At 60.2% G+C, this 15745-nt stretch overlaps 1 protein-coding gene across 3 annotated transcripts; it reads right to left on the bottom strand.

Moving 5' to 3' along the window:
- Positions 1 to 328: 328 nt before the first annotated feature.
- Positions 329 to 15678, bottom strand: CLPTM1L (CLPTM1 like). Of its 3 annotated transcripts, none has more exons than XM_045808001.2 (17): positions 15269 to 15676; positions 14782 to 14882; positions 13549 to 13738; positions 12045 to 12193; positions 10895 to 10973; positions 8535 to 8652; positions 8188 to 8282; positions 7291 to 7375; positions 6109 to 6212; positions 5127 to 5192; positions 4281 to 4331; positions 3565 to 3647; positions 2933 to 2967; positions 2238 to 2293; positions 2112 to 2156; positions 1265 to 1380; positions 329 to 811 (listed from the first exon to the last, which is right to left on the bottom strand). In XM_045808001.2, exons 1-17 carry the CDS (start codon positions 15428 to 15430, stop codon positions 727 to 729), a joined length of 1620 nt encoding a protein of 539 aa, XP_045663957.2. In that variant the 5' UTR covers positions 15431 to 15676; the 3' UTR covers positions 329 to 726. The 3 variants fall into 3 exon arrangements, with proteins under 3 accessions (XP_045663957.2, XP_045663958.2, XP_045663959.2); XM_045808002.2 differs by having other exon boundaries at positions 12045 to 12190; positions 15269 to 15674; XM_045808003.2 differs by lacking the exon at positions 329 to 811 and adding an exon at positions 829 to 999 and having other exon boundaries at positions 15269 to 15678.
- Between the last annotated feature and the right edge of the window lie 67 nt (positions 15679 to 15745).

The following is a 15745-nucleotide window of genomic DNA, read 5'->3' as shown; positions in this document are numbered from 1 at the left end:
CATGTTCGCACGCCGCGAGAGCAGAGTCTCAAGAATGTGACCGCACGGAGCACACGGCTGCCCCTTCTTCCCACACAGTCCGCCTCTCTGCTTATCTCGGCCCTGACCCAGGCATTTCTGAAAAACACCATCTGTCCGACCAGCGGTGGCCGTGCGACAAATGCGATACCAGATAGTTAGGAGTAAGTTTTGACTTGAGAGCTTGGAAGGCAGTTTACTTTGCTGCTTTAACAAGCACATGAACGAACCCACATCACGCGTGCGTTCCAAGAATGGGGAAAGTGAAGCCACTAAGACACCTTCCATGTCATACTAGGCCACGAAAACATTACAGCCAGAGAAATTTATTTTAAAATAGAAACATACGTACATTAAGCTTTTAAAATAGTCAAATTTTAAACAAAAAGGACAAAAGCCATTTGATCCCAGTCTCTAAGGAATGGAATTAAAGAGCCACTCGAGCGCTCACAGACACCGTGTGCTGCCCTCGGGCCCTCCCGCGCCACTCTGCCCAAGGTCAAAGCCTGGTGCGGGGCGGGTGTCTGCCCGCTGGGGCCCCTCTCAACCACAACACGAAGGGACTCGGGAGGTGACGGGAAACGTTCAGGTTTTGGCAATGCAGAAGATGTGACGTCCAGGGATTTCCACCAGAAGCATCCGAAAATACTCAGCCGGCAACCCAGCTCTGCTGCGCGGCGGCCAACCCCACGTGGCAGGGGTGGCGACTCAGTCTGCGTGGGACTTCCGCGGGGGCTTCTCCTCGTACGACTCCCCGAACTCATTCACCCTGCTTTTATCCACGGGATAAAGCCTGCAAGGACAGGAGTGCCCTCGGGCTCTGCCATCTGCGAAGGGGCTCGACTCCAGCAGTGAGGACCCAACGACCCCACGCCGCCGTGGGAGAGGGATTCGGGGTCCTCTCATACTGCCTGTTGCTGCGTGTGTTTTTACCATCAGGACAGAGCTCTGTGCTCGAGGCTGATCTGAGGCCCAGGGCAGCTGAGCACAAGCAGAGGCGGGTGAGGACGCTGCCCCCAGGGGACCCGGCCCTGCCCTGCCAGGCACACAGCCCCGGGCAGCGCCCCCTTCCTGCTCAGCCAGACACTGCTGGTGAGGAATGGTGTCACACTACGGGGAGACGCCTGCCGGCCGCACCCACACAGCTGCGCACAGACCGGCTCATCTCCACTAGATGGGGCAGGCTCCCCCACGCGCACACTGCCTCCCTCCCTGGACGAGCAGCGTGGCTGTCCGCCGCACTCACCATCGCTGGTAAAGGTACACGAGGAACACCACGTCGTCCCTGAAGCACGCCAGCCGATGGGAGGTGGGCATGGTGATGATGAAGGCGAAGACGTCGTCGATGAAGGTGTTGAAGGCCTGCCAGGCGGGACGGGGGAAGGTGGGAACACGGGCCGTCAGCTCTCCCGAAGATGCCCGCCCCCGGCCACGGGCCCCGTTCGCCCTCGTCACTGACGGCAGACGGCCGCTCAGCAGACACCACGTGTGACCGCGGGTGTCCCAGTGACACCAGAAAGGCAGAAAACGAGCAGACGCAGGAGGACGCTGGGCGCCTGGGGAGCTGGCCCTGCTGCCTTGCAGTGCTCAGTTTGCAGTGCACGTGCTGGGTCTCCACAGACCGTGAAGCCCGGCGAGGGCTGCCCTGAAAACGTGGGCTAGAACACGGAGGCGTCCCCGCTCCTCAGAACTGGTCGTTTTAGCTCAGCTTACACCCGTCTCCCCTGAAAACTGCACTGTGCTACCGGAGCCCAGTGCAGGCTGCTCAACACACACAGGGCCTCGCGGCCCCCAGCTCCGTCCGTGTGGGACGCGCCACGCGGGACAACCCTCACGGCAGTGGGACGGCTGGGGCATCTGTGTGGACACGGGCCCTCGGAGCAGGGGGTGGGCTGTGGTCTGATGCGTGTCGTCAAGAGGAACGTGAGTTTTACTTCAAGAAAACATCTTCAGCTGCTAAGATGATCAGAGAACCACAGTCCTTAAGTTACGACCACAGCACACGCGGCTCAAAGCGGACCCGCCCCCCGCCCCCGCGAAGTGCCACCCGACGGGCACGTGAGCCCTGAGGAGGCGCCAGGCTGGGCACTGACCTTGTAGGTGAAGGCCTTCCAGGGCAGGTGCGCCACTGACTTCATCTGGGGGACAGGAGAGACGTGGCAGATCAGCGGCCGGCCGCACGAAGACACGGGTGAACGTGTGGACGGCCGCGGTCTTACCTTGTAGTTCACGAAGAGCTGGGGCAGCATGAAGAGGAAGCCGAACGCGTACACCCCTGGGGAGACAGACAGCAGCTGGGACGGCCGAGGTGTCTGGGCAGAGCAGATGCCCCACGGCCCGGCGTCCGTCCCCACCTACGGGTCATCTGCCGGCTGCCCCCTCCCGTCATGCCCTACAGCCTGCCACAGGCCCTGCCCACGCACTGGGCTGCCCCTGGGAATCACACCCGGTGAGGGCAGCAGGCGGGAGCCCATCGCGGTGCTCTGTGCTGACAGACTCCGGCCCTCAACTGCCCACAGAGAACCCAGGCTGGTCAGGGCCAGCCTAGCGGCCAGACAACCCACCCACCCGTCCCAGGAAGTGGACCCGGCCCGTGCACACGGCTCCTGGGCCTGGCGGTGCGCTGTGGTTAGGGCCTGCTGCTTGGACCTGCCCTTAGGAACCGTGTGTAGACGGTGTTGTTTCCTGCTGCCCTGAACTGTTTTCATGAGGAGAAAACATGGCTCAGCACTCTGTGGCCGGGACAGCCTGAGTGGGGCTCCCGCAGACAAACCAGGGATCTGGGGGCCCCAGAATGGAGCACGGGCCTCAGTAGAGGTCCTGCCTGCACGACCTCAAACCACACGGGGCCACGTGCAGGAGCCACGAGGAAGCTGCTGAAATGCCGTGGGCGGGACTGAAGTGCATGACTCACCGTTGACGAAGCTGTTGATGAGCCAAGAGTACCAGCTGGAAGGGAAAGACCCCCATCAGCATGCCAAGCCCCGCGTCCCCTGTCCCTCTGTGCCTGTCCCGCTGGCTACAGCACAGTCGTGGAAATGTCACCAACACCAGGCACTTGTTGCAGGTGCCAGTCGGGGGACCCGCGCGGACAGTCCTCCCCCGGAACGCAAGCGCCGGGTGGCGGCCAGAGACCCTCACTGATGGGCTTTCTCTGTCAGAGCTTCCGGCAGCATGAAGACCACAGCTGGGGTCCAGCCCTCAGGGTCACGTCTGCACTCGGCCCCTGCGCCCAGAATGCAGCAGCCATGCGGCCTTAGCCAGCTTCCCCTTGTCCAGACGCATCTGCCCTCGTCCCAGACACCAGGGCCGTGGATACCCGTGGCCCTGTGCCTGTTACTCGGAAGGCCCGGGAGGGGGCACCGCATGACGGCCCCCGTGCCCTCACTGCAGGCTGTGTCCTTGGTCCTGAAGCTCCCTGGGTGAGGCCCTGCCCCTTTGCACACTGCAGGGGACACGAGGCTCAGAGGCGGGCAGGCCTGTTACAGAGGCCAAGAGGCGTCCCCAGGCAGACGTGCAGCAGCGTGGGGCTGGGCAGCATCCTACCTCTTATACTTGATGTTCAGCAAGGAGTAGACAGCGCCCCCGACGCACAAAGGGTAGAGCACGTAGGACAGGTACTTCATGGCCTGCGGGGAAACAGGTAACCTCCGTGAGGACCCACGTGCGACGGGCGAAAACGAGCAAAAAGGGCAAACCAGCCATGACTTCAGAGAAGCACATGTGCATGGTGCTGGGACGGCGGGCGCCCGAGAACACACACCACCCGGAGCGAGGCCGGACGGACCGTTACCGACAGCGCACCGGCGAATGGCAGACCACGGGAAGGGCCCCGCCGGAGACAAAGGTGCAGAAACTCTCCCGGAGTGCGTGTGCCGGGCAGCCTCGGGGCCCGCGGCTCCTCGCTATGCTTACCCAGAGCTGCGTTGGGATCCCGGCAGACCCCAGGGAAGCAAACCGTGACACGGTCCCCACGCAGGACGCGTCTCCCAGCAAAGCGATAGCTGCAACTATGCCCACAGCAGTGTGGGGGCCACCAGCCTCGGAACACGGTCCCCCCAGCCGTGTGGGTCACCAGGTCGCGGCAACAGAACGTGCGATCGCAGCACCCGCGCGAACAACCGGGACTACTCAGCACAGGTTCCCTGCGAGGCCCGGGACGCGGACAAGCCCCAGGGCCTCCTTTCCCGAGTCAGAAAGCCCAAGCCGCAGCTGCGTCACCCTCGGGCCCCAGTGCGCCCCCACCCACCCCCACCACCTACCTGAGTGTCGTACTCCTCTGTCTTCCTCTCGGACTCGCTGTAAGTGCCGAACTGTCACAAAATCCAACACAGTGCTGTCAGTCACCTGACTCCAGGAGGCCCCTGACCCACAGAGAGAGCTGCACGTGGATGGGCAGGTGCACCCCGCCCCGCTGCGGGAGGCTCCCTCCCGGCCCCAGCAGAGCCACCCAGGGAGGTCCCCAGGGGCCACAGCGAGTGCTGCGTGTGGCAGAAGCACGCCCGTGAGCGTGTCCCCTCACAGATGCCCCCCCTAGCCACTCTTCTGTCAGCTTCCACGGTGACTGCACCCCCTCTGTGCACCCCGTGCAGCTCTCAGATCAGTGATGCTAGAGTCCCCGGGCGGGTTTAGAACAGGACAGCTGGGGTGCCACGAGCCCCGAGGTTCTCGTGGAATGGCTCCATCACGGTAGCAAGAGCAGGGCGCACAACTACAAACCTCAGACTGACACCAACCCCCAGCTCTCGTCAGGCTGGCAGGCTGTCAGTGCGGTTCGCGCTCCGTCCCTGACGGGGAAGCCCGTGTGGTCCCGCCCCAGCCACTGCCGGCAAGCCGACACCGGCCCCGCTGAGGGAACCTCACGGCTGTGGCAGCCCCAGCCTCCACCTGTGCGCTCCCACCTACTCATCTACTGGGGGGCTGCTCTGAGCCGGAGATCAGCCATGCGGCCAAAGGATCCCCGGACCCGAGTGTGGCGTCTGACTGGAGCGCAACTGGGAGATGCACGGGAGACGCTCTGGGACAGGCACACGGGCTGACTGGTGCACAGCGGGAGAAGGTGGGCTGCCAAGGGGGAGGGGCACGGTCACAACAGCAGAAACCCCCACCTGGCACTCTGGTCTCAGGCCTCTCCAAAGAATGGTCATCTTCAAGGCCTTTTTCACTTTCCATAGCTGACGGCAAAGAATGATAAACAGACGTTTGGTTTAGGCTCTGAGACCAAGGAATCCCCAGAACTCACCACTGGAAGGTGACAGGACACAGTGTCTGCGTGCTCAGCCCCACCAGCCCAGCCCGACCGCGGCTCACGGCCTCCGCACCCAACCATTGAGACCGTCTGCCCACGTGGACGCCACCACCTCCTCTCTGCATCCAGGGAAGCAGCACTCAACCTGGCCGTCCTCCGGGCCGAGCCCCCTTCCCAGCCTGCCTCCTGCTGCACTGGCACCTTCCTCCTGGTCCGCACTGTGAGGCCCCTAACCTCTGCCCGAGGCCTACTGTTTCCAGTCTCTGGGGACCCACCACTTCTCACCACCTCACCAAGGTGGGACCAGCATAGCACAGCTGCTTTTGAGCTAGGTTTCCACACGGTGACAGGTGGCTATGGGAGGGGCCCTGCCAGCACTCCGACTGACAAGGGCATGGGACTCCGGCCGTGGCTGAGGCGGGGACAGCGCAGCACCGGAGGCCAGAGGGGACGTCCTGGCCCACCACCCTCTCTGCTGACCGTGTCCCAGCCCCACCACTGTCCTCATGGCCTGGCTCCAAGCTGCCCACCCCACAGGACCCCTCTCCTGAGTCCCACACAGCCAGGGCGGCCACAGGGCGCCACGCTCCTGGACGCCATGTCCCACACGTGGCTTCCTCCAGCAGCCAGCACAGCACAAGCCCACGGCTCTGCATCCAGCAGGTTCGATACACCCCGCCGGCGGCTGTGACGGGCAGACGCTTTCTGTGACCGCAGCGGCGGTGCCACCAGAAGCTGCGACGGCCGCGACGCCCTGCCCTGCCCGTGGAGAGACCGCAGCCCTCCCATGTCAGACTCCGCGCGGCGCTGCATGCAGGGCCAATGACCGCCGTGCTGCTCACCTCGATGGCGGCGCCGATGCCCGCGGGGACCAGCACCAGCAGGCTCGTCTGCTCGTCCAGCAGGAACAGGAAGATGACCACCGTGCTGAAGCAGCGCCAGAGCACTGGGGATGGGGCGGGGGCAGGGCACTTGCTCAGGGGCCTCCTGAGCCCCATTCACAAGCCCTGCCTTACAGGTCCCCCCACCGGCCCCACATCGCCCCCCACGCATGCTCCCTCACCTGCACGTACAACCCCCACATGCACACACAAAAGGCCTCATGTAATTCACCCCCTCCGCCCATGAGCCTGGAGTGGGGAGTGTGGCTGTGCACACGTCCTCCAGACGGAACCCAAGGTCCCCTCAGTACAGAAACGTGCACGCGGTGCGCTCGCAAACACATGAACATGCAGAAAGCACACGCACAAGATGGGTTCTGGGCAGGGATTAGGACTTGCTTCCTGGTCCTCTCACGTTTCCCTTCCCCGTTTTTACACCAATTCTGCAATAAACCAATCTATCTTCTGAGAATTCTACCTTCTCCTTTTAAAACCCTGCTTTATGAGGCACAGCGGCTGACTGACAACGCCTTGTTGCTTCCTCAGTGCTTCTCACCGAAGCAGCAGAGCCAGGCCTGCCAGGGAGGGGGGATGCCGCGGGCATAGACCCAGGGACCCACAGCATCTGCTGCCCGCCCTCCACTCCCTGGGAAGGGCCAGAGGAGGGGGCCCCCGTCCACTCTGAGGACACCAGAGAACAGGACAGAAGAATGTGAGACACAGACGACACGGGGGCCACCCAAGCGGCCTAGACCACACCACTGGGCATGTCATTGCCGTGGCAGAAAAAGAACGGCCTCCTTTATCTGGATGCTTGCCTGGCAGCCACACAGCAACATGTACCAGGAGCCAGTGTCCATGTCATCGCCAAGGCGGGCCCTGGCGTGTGGCCTCCATGGCCCTCTGTCCTCTTGAGGTCATAGGCCTACCCGTCATCCTCTGTGATCTAGAGACGGCCCTTCCCCACCTCATTAGCACGCAAGATCCAAAGGCGCCCCTTCCATGAGAGCAGGTCCCCCCGCTGGTGGTTGTTAGAGACAACCATAAACTTCAAGTTCCAAAATGAACCTTAAACACTCATCTTTCTCAATCGTAGGGATTGAGAATGCCCTGGGAATGCCCAAAACTCCTGCGAGCATCTACCTGCTTTGGTGGACATTCCAATCATGCTCTTCTTCTTCTTCCAGAAACTGATGTCATTTTTAAATGCCAGGAAATCAAACAGAAGCTGCAAAAGAAAAGAGCACGGCAATGTGCACCTCACGTCACTCCCACAGCTGCTCTTCACCGAGTGACTGCAGGTATGCACCGGCCCCGGGTCCCAAGGACACAGACGAATGCCAGGCGCCACAGGAGCCCACGGCCTCGTGTCCCATCCGCTACGCCAGAACCGCAGGGCGTCGGACTGCATTGTGGGCCGCACACCCGCAGGGACGTCTGCCTAATGCCCTCGCCAGGTCCTGCCCGCGCTCCCCTGGAGCCGAGGGCGTGCACTGTCTGCCTCAGAAGCACAGGGCTCAGCGCAGACACTGACCTTTTAACAAAAACCAGTTTCACAGCTCAGTTCTGGAACGCTGCAGCCGGAGCGTTGGGACGGGCTGCAGGAGGGCTCCCAGAGCCTGCCCTGCAGCCTACCTCGTCCGCCCCTTCCCAGCCCGACCTCAAATTCAGCACTGCGGCTGTGGTGGGTCAGCTTTCCCCGACCAAGTGTGAGACTCCTTGCATAAAAAGGAATTCCACTCAAAGACTAGTTTTCTAGTATTAAAATCACCATGCTAGAATTACGTAACGAAATACGTGTATCACAAAATCCTCTGTCAACCTCACAGATTTGGATTTCTTTCCAAAACAGCCTCCAAGACCAGCGGACAAAACCCCAAGTCCTTCAGGTGGTCAGGCACCCAGGTCCAGACACCTCTCCTGAGCTGGGAGAAAGGCCCCAGGCCTGGCAGCCTCAAAGTCTCAAGTCCGCCAGGCCGAGCGGACCCCTGGCTGAGGACGGTGGGCGCCCGCAGAGCCACCAGCCCAGGGACCACTCACGTGAAATGCCGCGACGAAGAAGGTCAACGCTAAGAAATACAAGTTGGTGTCGACAAAAATGCCTTTGACTTCATCGGCGTCTTTCTCTGAAAATCCTGAGATGGAAAGAGGAAACACAACACGGGGTAAGTAGGGTCAGCGAGCGAGGTCAGCGACCCCAATCGCCACAGAGACAGCCTCGGGCTCACGCGCAGCGGACAAGGTCCGTGCTCAGCTCGGACAGAAGCCCGACGCTCTGACAGGAACTGGGTTAAAGCAGCGCGCCAGGAGGGGCCGCTCCGGCCGCTCCTCGCGCTGGGGACGAAGGTCACACCCGGCCTCCAGGTCCCGGTCCACGGCGCCCTCACCAAACTGCTGCAGGGAGTACACGGCGTCCTGCATGTGGATCCAGAAGCGCAGCCTCCCCAGCGAGATCTTGTCGTAGGACACAGTGAGGGGCAGCTCCATGGTGGAGCGGTTTATGACCTGGCAGGAAGGGTAGCGGTGAGAACGCGCCCTCGCAAGGGTTGGAGCCCGCCCACCTGCCCACGCACACGGCACACACGCCACAGTGCACCCCGTTCCACGCAGTGGAGGCTCACGCTTCACACCCGGGCCCCACGGAGTGACGTCTGCTCCCTGACCTGTGGTTCCAGCCTGCCCTCCACCCTCCCTCCACCGGCTCCTCCTCGGGAAGTGCTCAAAGCCTCTCTGAGCCACGAGCCCTCGCCCTCTCAGCCACCCAAACCCCGCATGTCTGGGAAGCCATGCCTGCGCGCCCCTCTGTCCCTGCTGCATCAACACGAGTGGCACCAGGATGCGCCAGGAACCCGCTCCTGCAGATGAGCCGGGCACGGGCCTGGCGGAGCCCCACACCTCTCCAGAGACTGACGTGCGTGGTGCAGGGCTCGGCAGGCCTGCCCACCCAGGGGACAACAGAAAGGAAGATGGCACACTTGACCTAGGGGTGTGCAGGTGCAAGATGCTGCTGGGAGCGGGCTGGGAGCCGCCCCGGGGAGGAGAGTGTGGTCATGGGGTTTGGAGGCACACGCGGGTGGGCTGTAGTGCCGTGGGGGGAGGCACCCCAGCACACAGGGCACTGACCGCCCCCCCTCCAGAGGTCTGGCAAGTACGTGAGCGCCATATGCCACAATATCAAGCAAACATGGTGCTGATTCCACCGACCCTCGCTCACTCAGCAAACCCTTGGCAGTGAGCAGGGACGTCACCAGCCTAGCAACCAGAGTGCGACCAGACACCAGGCCCCGATGCCGGGCCACCCCACACTGAGGCAGCACACTGGCATAAGGGCAGGTGGGCACAGGCGAGGCCCACCCGAGATGCTGCTAAGCCCCAGGGAGCTGGCTGATCCCCAAGATGGCGTTCTCTCCAGAATACAGCTCTGAGCGAGAAGAAGCATTAACGTCCTGAGGAGACAATGCAGGAAGCGCTGGCGGTCTGTGTACCTGTTTTTGTGTCTGAGTGACAGCACCATGTCACATGAAGCCACTAAGCCCACAGGACAATGGGGACAGCACAGGTACCCCGCAGACACTGCCCCACAGCATCCAGCCTCTCCTCCCTGCTGTCCTCACGCCTGTCAGAACAGCACCAGGGCCTCACCAGCACGGACCACGGCGGCCCTGGGGCCACGGAGCAATGACCGTGCACTTCAGCAGAGCTGGTGTGGCCCAGGTTTGTACAGAGGGCCTTGGCATGCTCTGGAAGACACCGGGGGGACAGCGACTCCCTGCTCTGGCCCACAGGCCCCACAGATGTAGTCGGTCTCCCGAGGAAGTGCAGGGCCCTGTGTGTTAGGCTCAACAGTGGTGCAGAGCGACGGTCACTTCTGAGCTCCTTGACCAGCAGGAGGCGGCAGAGCTGGGGCAGGGGCCCAAGAGGCAGAGCCCCAGGTCAGGCACCTCTTTTCCAACTCACGGCCGTGCACCCCACAAGCACCTGCGCTCTCTGTGCCCCAGCTGTCTCATCTGCAAATGAGGAACACGGACTCCACAGTGGCTGAGTGCACGGCCCCCCTCTTGGTAAATGTCCACAAATGACGCTGACGTGTCCAGAAGCCACACTGCGGGGCAGTCAGTCCAGCTCTGCCCAGTGAGGCCAGAGTAGTCACCCGTGACCATCAATCACCCCCATGACACAGACAATGGTGACAGACTCCGCAGGCCTGGGAGCAGGGCATCGGACCGTCTGTGTGTGGCACCGTGCCTGGTACAGAACAAGTGACTTCCATGGCAACCCCACGTGCAGCTGTGGTTCACAAACCCTCCCATCCACCCTGGAGAGCAGGGTGTGAGTTCCCTTCTACACCCCAGCTCAGCTCTGCCCAGGGCCACCCCGGGGGGTGAGGGTAGGGCTACAGGCTCCAAGGTGGCAGTAAGGCACTGTGGGGCCAGTCCTAAAGGGAGCAGTTCACTCAGGACCCATCCTGAGGCACTCTGTGCCTTCGAGCCAAACAACTAGGGTTCAATGAAACAACATTCATGAGCTGTTCTGAACGACAAGTGGCTCTCCTACAAGCTCCGTGTACCCGCCATACAGAACCTTCCCAGATCCTTTCACCAACGGAGGCACAGGGGCTCAGGGAGGAAGTCAGAGGAAAATGCAGAGCACCCCCCTGCCAAGTCAGAAACACAGGGCAATTGTTGCAGGGCCGAGGGGGGCAGCCACGCGCTCAGGGCCACGGCAGTCCAGAGGGAGCAGCACTTACCATGAGGTCCTTCACCCGATTACTGAGCTGGTCAATGAACAGGATGGGGAGGTAGTGCACGGTCTTCCCTAGCTGGATCCTGGGGGAGTCAAGCAGTTTTCCGAGTCACTGTGAATGCTTTCACCATTAGAGGAACCAGACACAGCGGAGACACTGGATGTACCTCAGAAAAATCCCGCCCACAACTCCGTGTGCCTCTGGTAACAAGACCCCACGGAAGCAGAGCGGTCTAACCAGCTGCTCTTCCCTGAAGTCACAGCCATGGGAGGGAAACCAGGGGCCACAGAGTGGAACACCATCCAGGCTGTCAGAACACCATCCAAGCTGTCAGAGAGTGACGAGACCCCTATGCCCAGACACAGATGGTCCAGGGATGCAGAATGAAAACGGAAATAAAAACCCACCTGCTGTCTGTACCTGGGAGGAGGCAGGGGCCAGAGAACAGGAGTGGGGGGCTTTTCACGACCCTTTTGTACCTTTCACATGTCTAATTATGTGATTGTTTTGCATGTTTGAGAATGAAACTTAAATTTTAAAAAAGAAAAAACTCTTGTGACGATACCACAGTTACCCCTAACATGTGAAGAAGGAAAACAAGTCTCATCACAGCCATTTCTAGGAGCCGCATGACCATCGGAATCAGATCTCAATAGTGGACTTCCCAAAGAATGGAGATGCGAGACAATCAAAGTTGGTCACACAATTTTAACAGTTACGGTTAACTAGTGATGGCAGCATAATGACCTAAAGACCGATTTTTAAGTTAATGTAAGCAAGTCAAGTTAAAGGAAAACACGGAGTCTTAACAGCAGTAATCAGTATACAGACAAGACAAAAATCTCAAGGGGGTGCAGCACCACCTGGTCTCATGCTCTGGTGGCAATCTCTATCAGCGAGACATCGAGAGAGGAGGGACATGGTTTGGGGTGCTCCAAGCAGCACTGCAGGCCCCTCTGGGCCTCTTGTCACAGGGGTGACTCAAGGATGCAGGTGTGGCCCGTCTCTTCCTGGGTTCTGGTGGGCCATGCTCCCACAGGCTTCCCCACCCTCCACGCCAGCTCAAGGAGTAAACGAGCAAGGCTCGAGGCTGGGCAAGTAAACACGCCCCACGGAGCACCACTCCTGCCTCCCTGATGGGAGCAGCACTCACATCTTCATGTACCGATGCACGTCGGCAGGCAAGGAGGCCCCGTCGAAGACGAAGTCGTCCACCATCACATTCAGTGTCAGTCTTGGTCTCCAGTGAGAAACAGGCTCGTCCAGGGCACTTGATGGCTTCTTCTCTGCCTCTATCTGCTGCTAAATGAAAGGAGTGACTCAGCAGGAAAAGCCCGGTGCTGGGGGGAGGGGCACCGTCCCCGGGCCGGGTCTGGGGAACCACCGCCATGTACTGACACAGCACGACCAGGAAGCAGTGCCTGGCAGAGCGTGGGGGGGACCCACAGCTACCAGCTCTGCCAGAGTGACATCCCTCTCTTCCTTCTCTCGACACAAGCCAGAGGGTTGCTACTTTGCAGCACTGACTCCTGCTTCAGGTCTTCAGCCTGGGTTGGCCTGCTTCTCAGGGATTCTGAGAACGGTGAGTCCCAGGACATTAGCAGGAGGCGTAGGCACTCAGAGCTAATAGCCCTGTGGCTGGCAACGAGACTCAGCTCCCAGACCAGGTCTGTCAAGTCGTCTGGAGGACAGATGTCAGGGCTGGGCGTCAGGCCTAGACGGAGCTATATTCAGCAGAGAAACTATGACTGCCAGGAAAATCTTCCAGATCTAACTGACACATTCTATGCTACAGGATCATTTCGTGTACCTCCCACCTAAATAGACAGACATGGTTCAGCTATAACAACTTACTTTAAAAATGGTTTTCCGAGTAATACTAACAGCAAATGTTTATTTCCCATTTGTACATTCCAGAGACCCCTTCACACCCCTAAGATCCACCACCTCAGTGACGCCCCAGGAAGGCCCCGAGAGTCAGGGCCATACTGTCCCCAAGAGAAGGAGCTGAAGGAGTCTTTCCAAGGGGAACACAGCATGGAGCAGGCTCACAGATACTTCCTGGAAAGCTGCCACGTTTCTCGTTTATACACGACCTCACCTTCCAGTCCATATAGACCTGAATACCAGAACTCCTTTGCTTTACCTGCAGCTTCATTAGTAACCCCCCAAGAGAACTCTAGTTTCCTTGTACGTGTAGTTTTCTGCAGAGATACAGGATGTATCTTCTACAAGCCCCTCTTTCATGACCATGCACAAGGGAAACACTGAAGAGCCGTCCTGCCCGACGCACAGTGCACTGAGTCTCCCAGGTCCAAGCGAAGCCTGCGGCTGAGCTCTACGGAAGGGATGCCCCCACACCCCGCTGGGGGGCACACATGCTCCCTGGAGCTTGAGAGGGTCCATGGCCTGAGAAGGAATCTCTCCCTGGATTACTTAAATTGCATGTAACTAACTTAGGATAAAATCTGTCTGCAAAACCACAGGAAGTGGTTCAGCTGCAAAACAGATACACACGCCCATTACATCGAACAGCTTCACTTTCCAGTGGTCACTGCAGCTCCACACACAAGCTGCACGTGCAGAAACACGTGAGTGTGAATTCCAAGGGGAGAGCGCAGGCTTCATCTGGCCAGTGACCTCATGCAGACACTCACCTGCGTAGCAGACTCCCCAGTGAGCAGATTGACCTCTTCCGGTTTGGGGACCATGTAGGTAGTCAGAGGGCTCACCAGGTGCACCTGCTTCCCGTCATGCCACGGCAGGATGCCAGCATGATGGAGGAAGATGTAGGCATACAACGTCCCGTTGTTTCTAGTTTTCTTTGGTACAGAAACATTAACTGTCCTAAAACAAAAGAAAGGACCATTTTCCAACTGCGTGCATGTTAGGCTCCTCACGTATACACACAGGGTAGACTACCCCCAAGTATCTTTGTAACTTACGCTGCTTCAAGCTAATTTTGGTTTAGAAGTACTAGAACTGAAACCCACCTGCCAGGACTTCCTGAAATCCCAAGTGCCAGCTTTCACAAGACCAGTCTCCACAGACACAGCAGCTGTGCTGTCACAGAATGCACCTGCCATTTCCGCCTCCGTCTCTCAGGGCCCAGAGAAGTTAGTAACTGGCCGTGGTCACAGGGCTACAGTGGCCAGGTGAGCAGAGGCCAACCCCAAGCTCATTGCTTTCCTGCTCCCCCCGCACTGCCTCCCACAGCTCTCGCATGTGGCGGGCTGGCCAGAGAACCTGCCTTGCAGCATGTCCCACGTTCCCATTACTCCCGTCTGATGCCTCCCGGACAGCTTAGAGGAAGAAAATAGACTCCTGACAAGCAAGTTGCTTTTTAAATCATACTCATCGAAATCTTAAAAACTAGAACTGTAAAATAAATATCACTTCTAAAAGTCACTCTATGAATTTGAATATTTATATCACTTTATCTACACGGTTACATTTAACTACAATTTTCTAAAAAATCGTCTTCTCTACTGCGTTTCTTTCCTGTACAGGTGACCTAACTGAGCTACGTCAGCTACGAAGAAACGAGCTGCCAGCTGTGGGAAACCGCGAACACTTTCTGTTCTCCATGTCGTCCCCACCTCAACACCTCCTGCTTTGGAAACTCTCACGGCCGCTGCGCATCCCACAGCTGGCGACTGTGGTGTAAGCTACTTCCTGAATGACAGACTCGTCCTCCGCTGCTTTCGGACAAAGCAGAAGTTTGACGGCCCAGGGTTCACACAGGAGCTCAGTTAAAATCTCCCCCTCTTCACAGCGCAGAGACAGACCTTCTCTGTGGTAACCGCTGCACACATACTCAATGCTACCCTTTCCATGGCCTCAACGTAACCAACGGTCACCCCGTTCGGGGTGTGCTGTCCCAATCTTACCTCTCAAATTTTGACTCCACGTCAAAGTCTTCCACGTTCAGGACTAGATCCACGTTGTTTTCAGCACCAAGGTTGGACCGAGTGGTGGTGTACACACTGAGCTGGAAGGGGAGGTGCAGGGAGTTAGGAGGGCAAAGCCCGTGGCAGAAAACCCGTCTACTGGCAACCCACCCCCCAATCGGGAAGGCAACCTGACGGCCCACCAAACGGGGGAGATTTCATTTCCCTCCCAAGCAGCAGAACAGGCCGTCGTGACTGGAGTTACTAAGCCGGGTGGCTGACTACAACAGGGCAGGGTCTGGGCGCCTTCAAAGGGGAGACGAGGGGCAGGGGGCAGCGCCTGCAGCTTTCCCGAGCCCCCGGGCCCCCGTGCCCCCGTGCAGGCACGACCTGCAGGATGCGGGGCCGGGCGCGCTGCGGGGTCCGGCTGAGCAGAAAGCCCCCCCCCCGCCTTGGGGTCGCGCAGCCACCCGGACCCCGCGCTCACCTGCAGTTTGGGCCTCCGCGCCAGGTAGGGCTGAATGCAGTTGCCGTCGCTGGCGCACGGCCGGGTGTAGACGATGCCGTACATGACCCAGCAGGTGTGCACCACGTACACCACGAACACGCCCACGACCAGGCTGGTAAAGGAGCTGCGGCCGCTCCACATGGCGCCGCCGCCCCCCGGGCCGAGCGCGGCGCCCACCCCGGCCCCGCCCGGCCCGCCTCGCAGCCACGGGCCCCGCCGCCCGCCCGGCGCGCTGCCGGCCGCTCCGGCCGCCGCCGCTCACGCGAGAGCCACCGCGGGCCGCCGCCACCGCCGCTGGGGAACGAACGCGCCGCGCGCCGCGGGCCGCCGGCCGCCCAGCATACTCCCGCCGCCCTCCGACCGACCTGTCGCCCCGGGATTCGCCGTCCGGCGGCCGCTTCCGGGTCCCGTGCCACCCGCCGGAAGTGGGCGCGCCGCGCGGCCTCCTGGGAAACG

This window comes from Ursus americanus, chromosome 15, assembly GCF_024610735.1.
Source record: "Ursus americanus isolate L20-20 chromosome 15, mUrsAme1.1.p, whole genome shotgun sequence".
Classification (NCBI taxonomy): Eukaryota; Metazoa; Chordata; class Mammalia; order Carnivora; family Ursidae; genus Ursus; species Ursus americanus.
The sequence above is the reverse complement of the archived record's forward strand: the minus strand, read 5'-3'. Positions and strand labels throughout refer to the sequence as shown.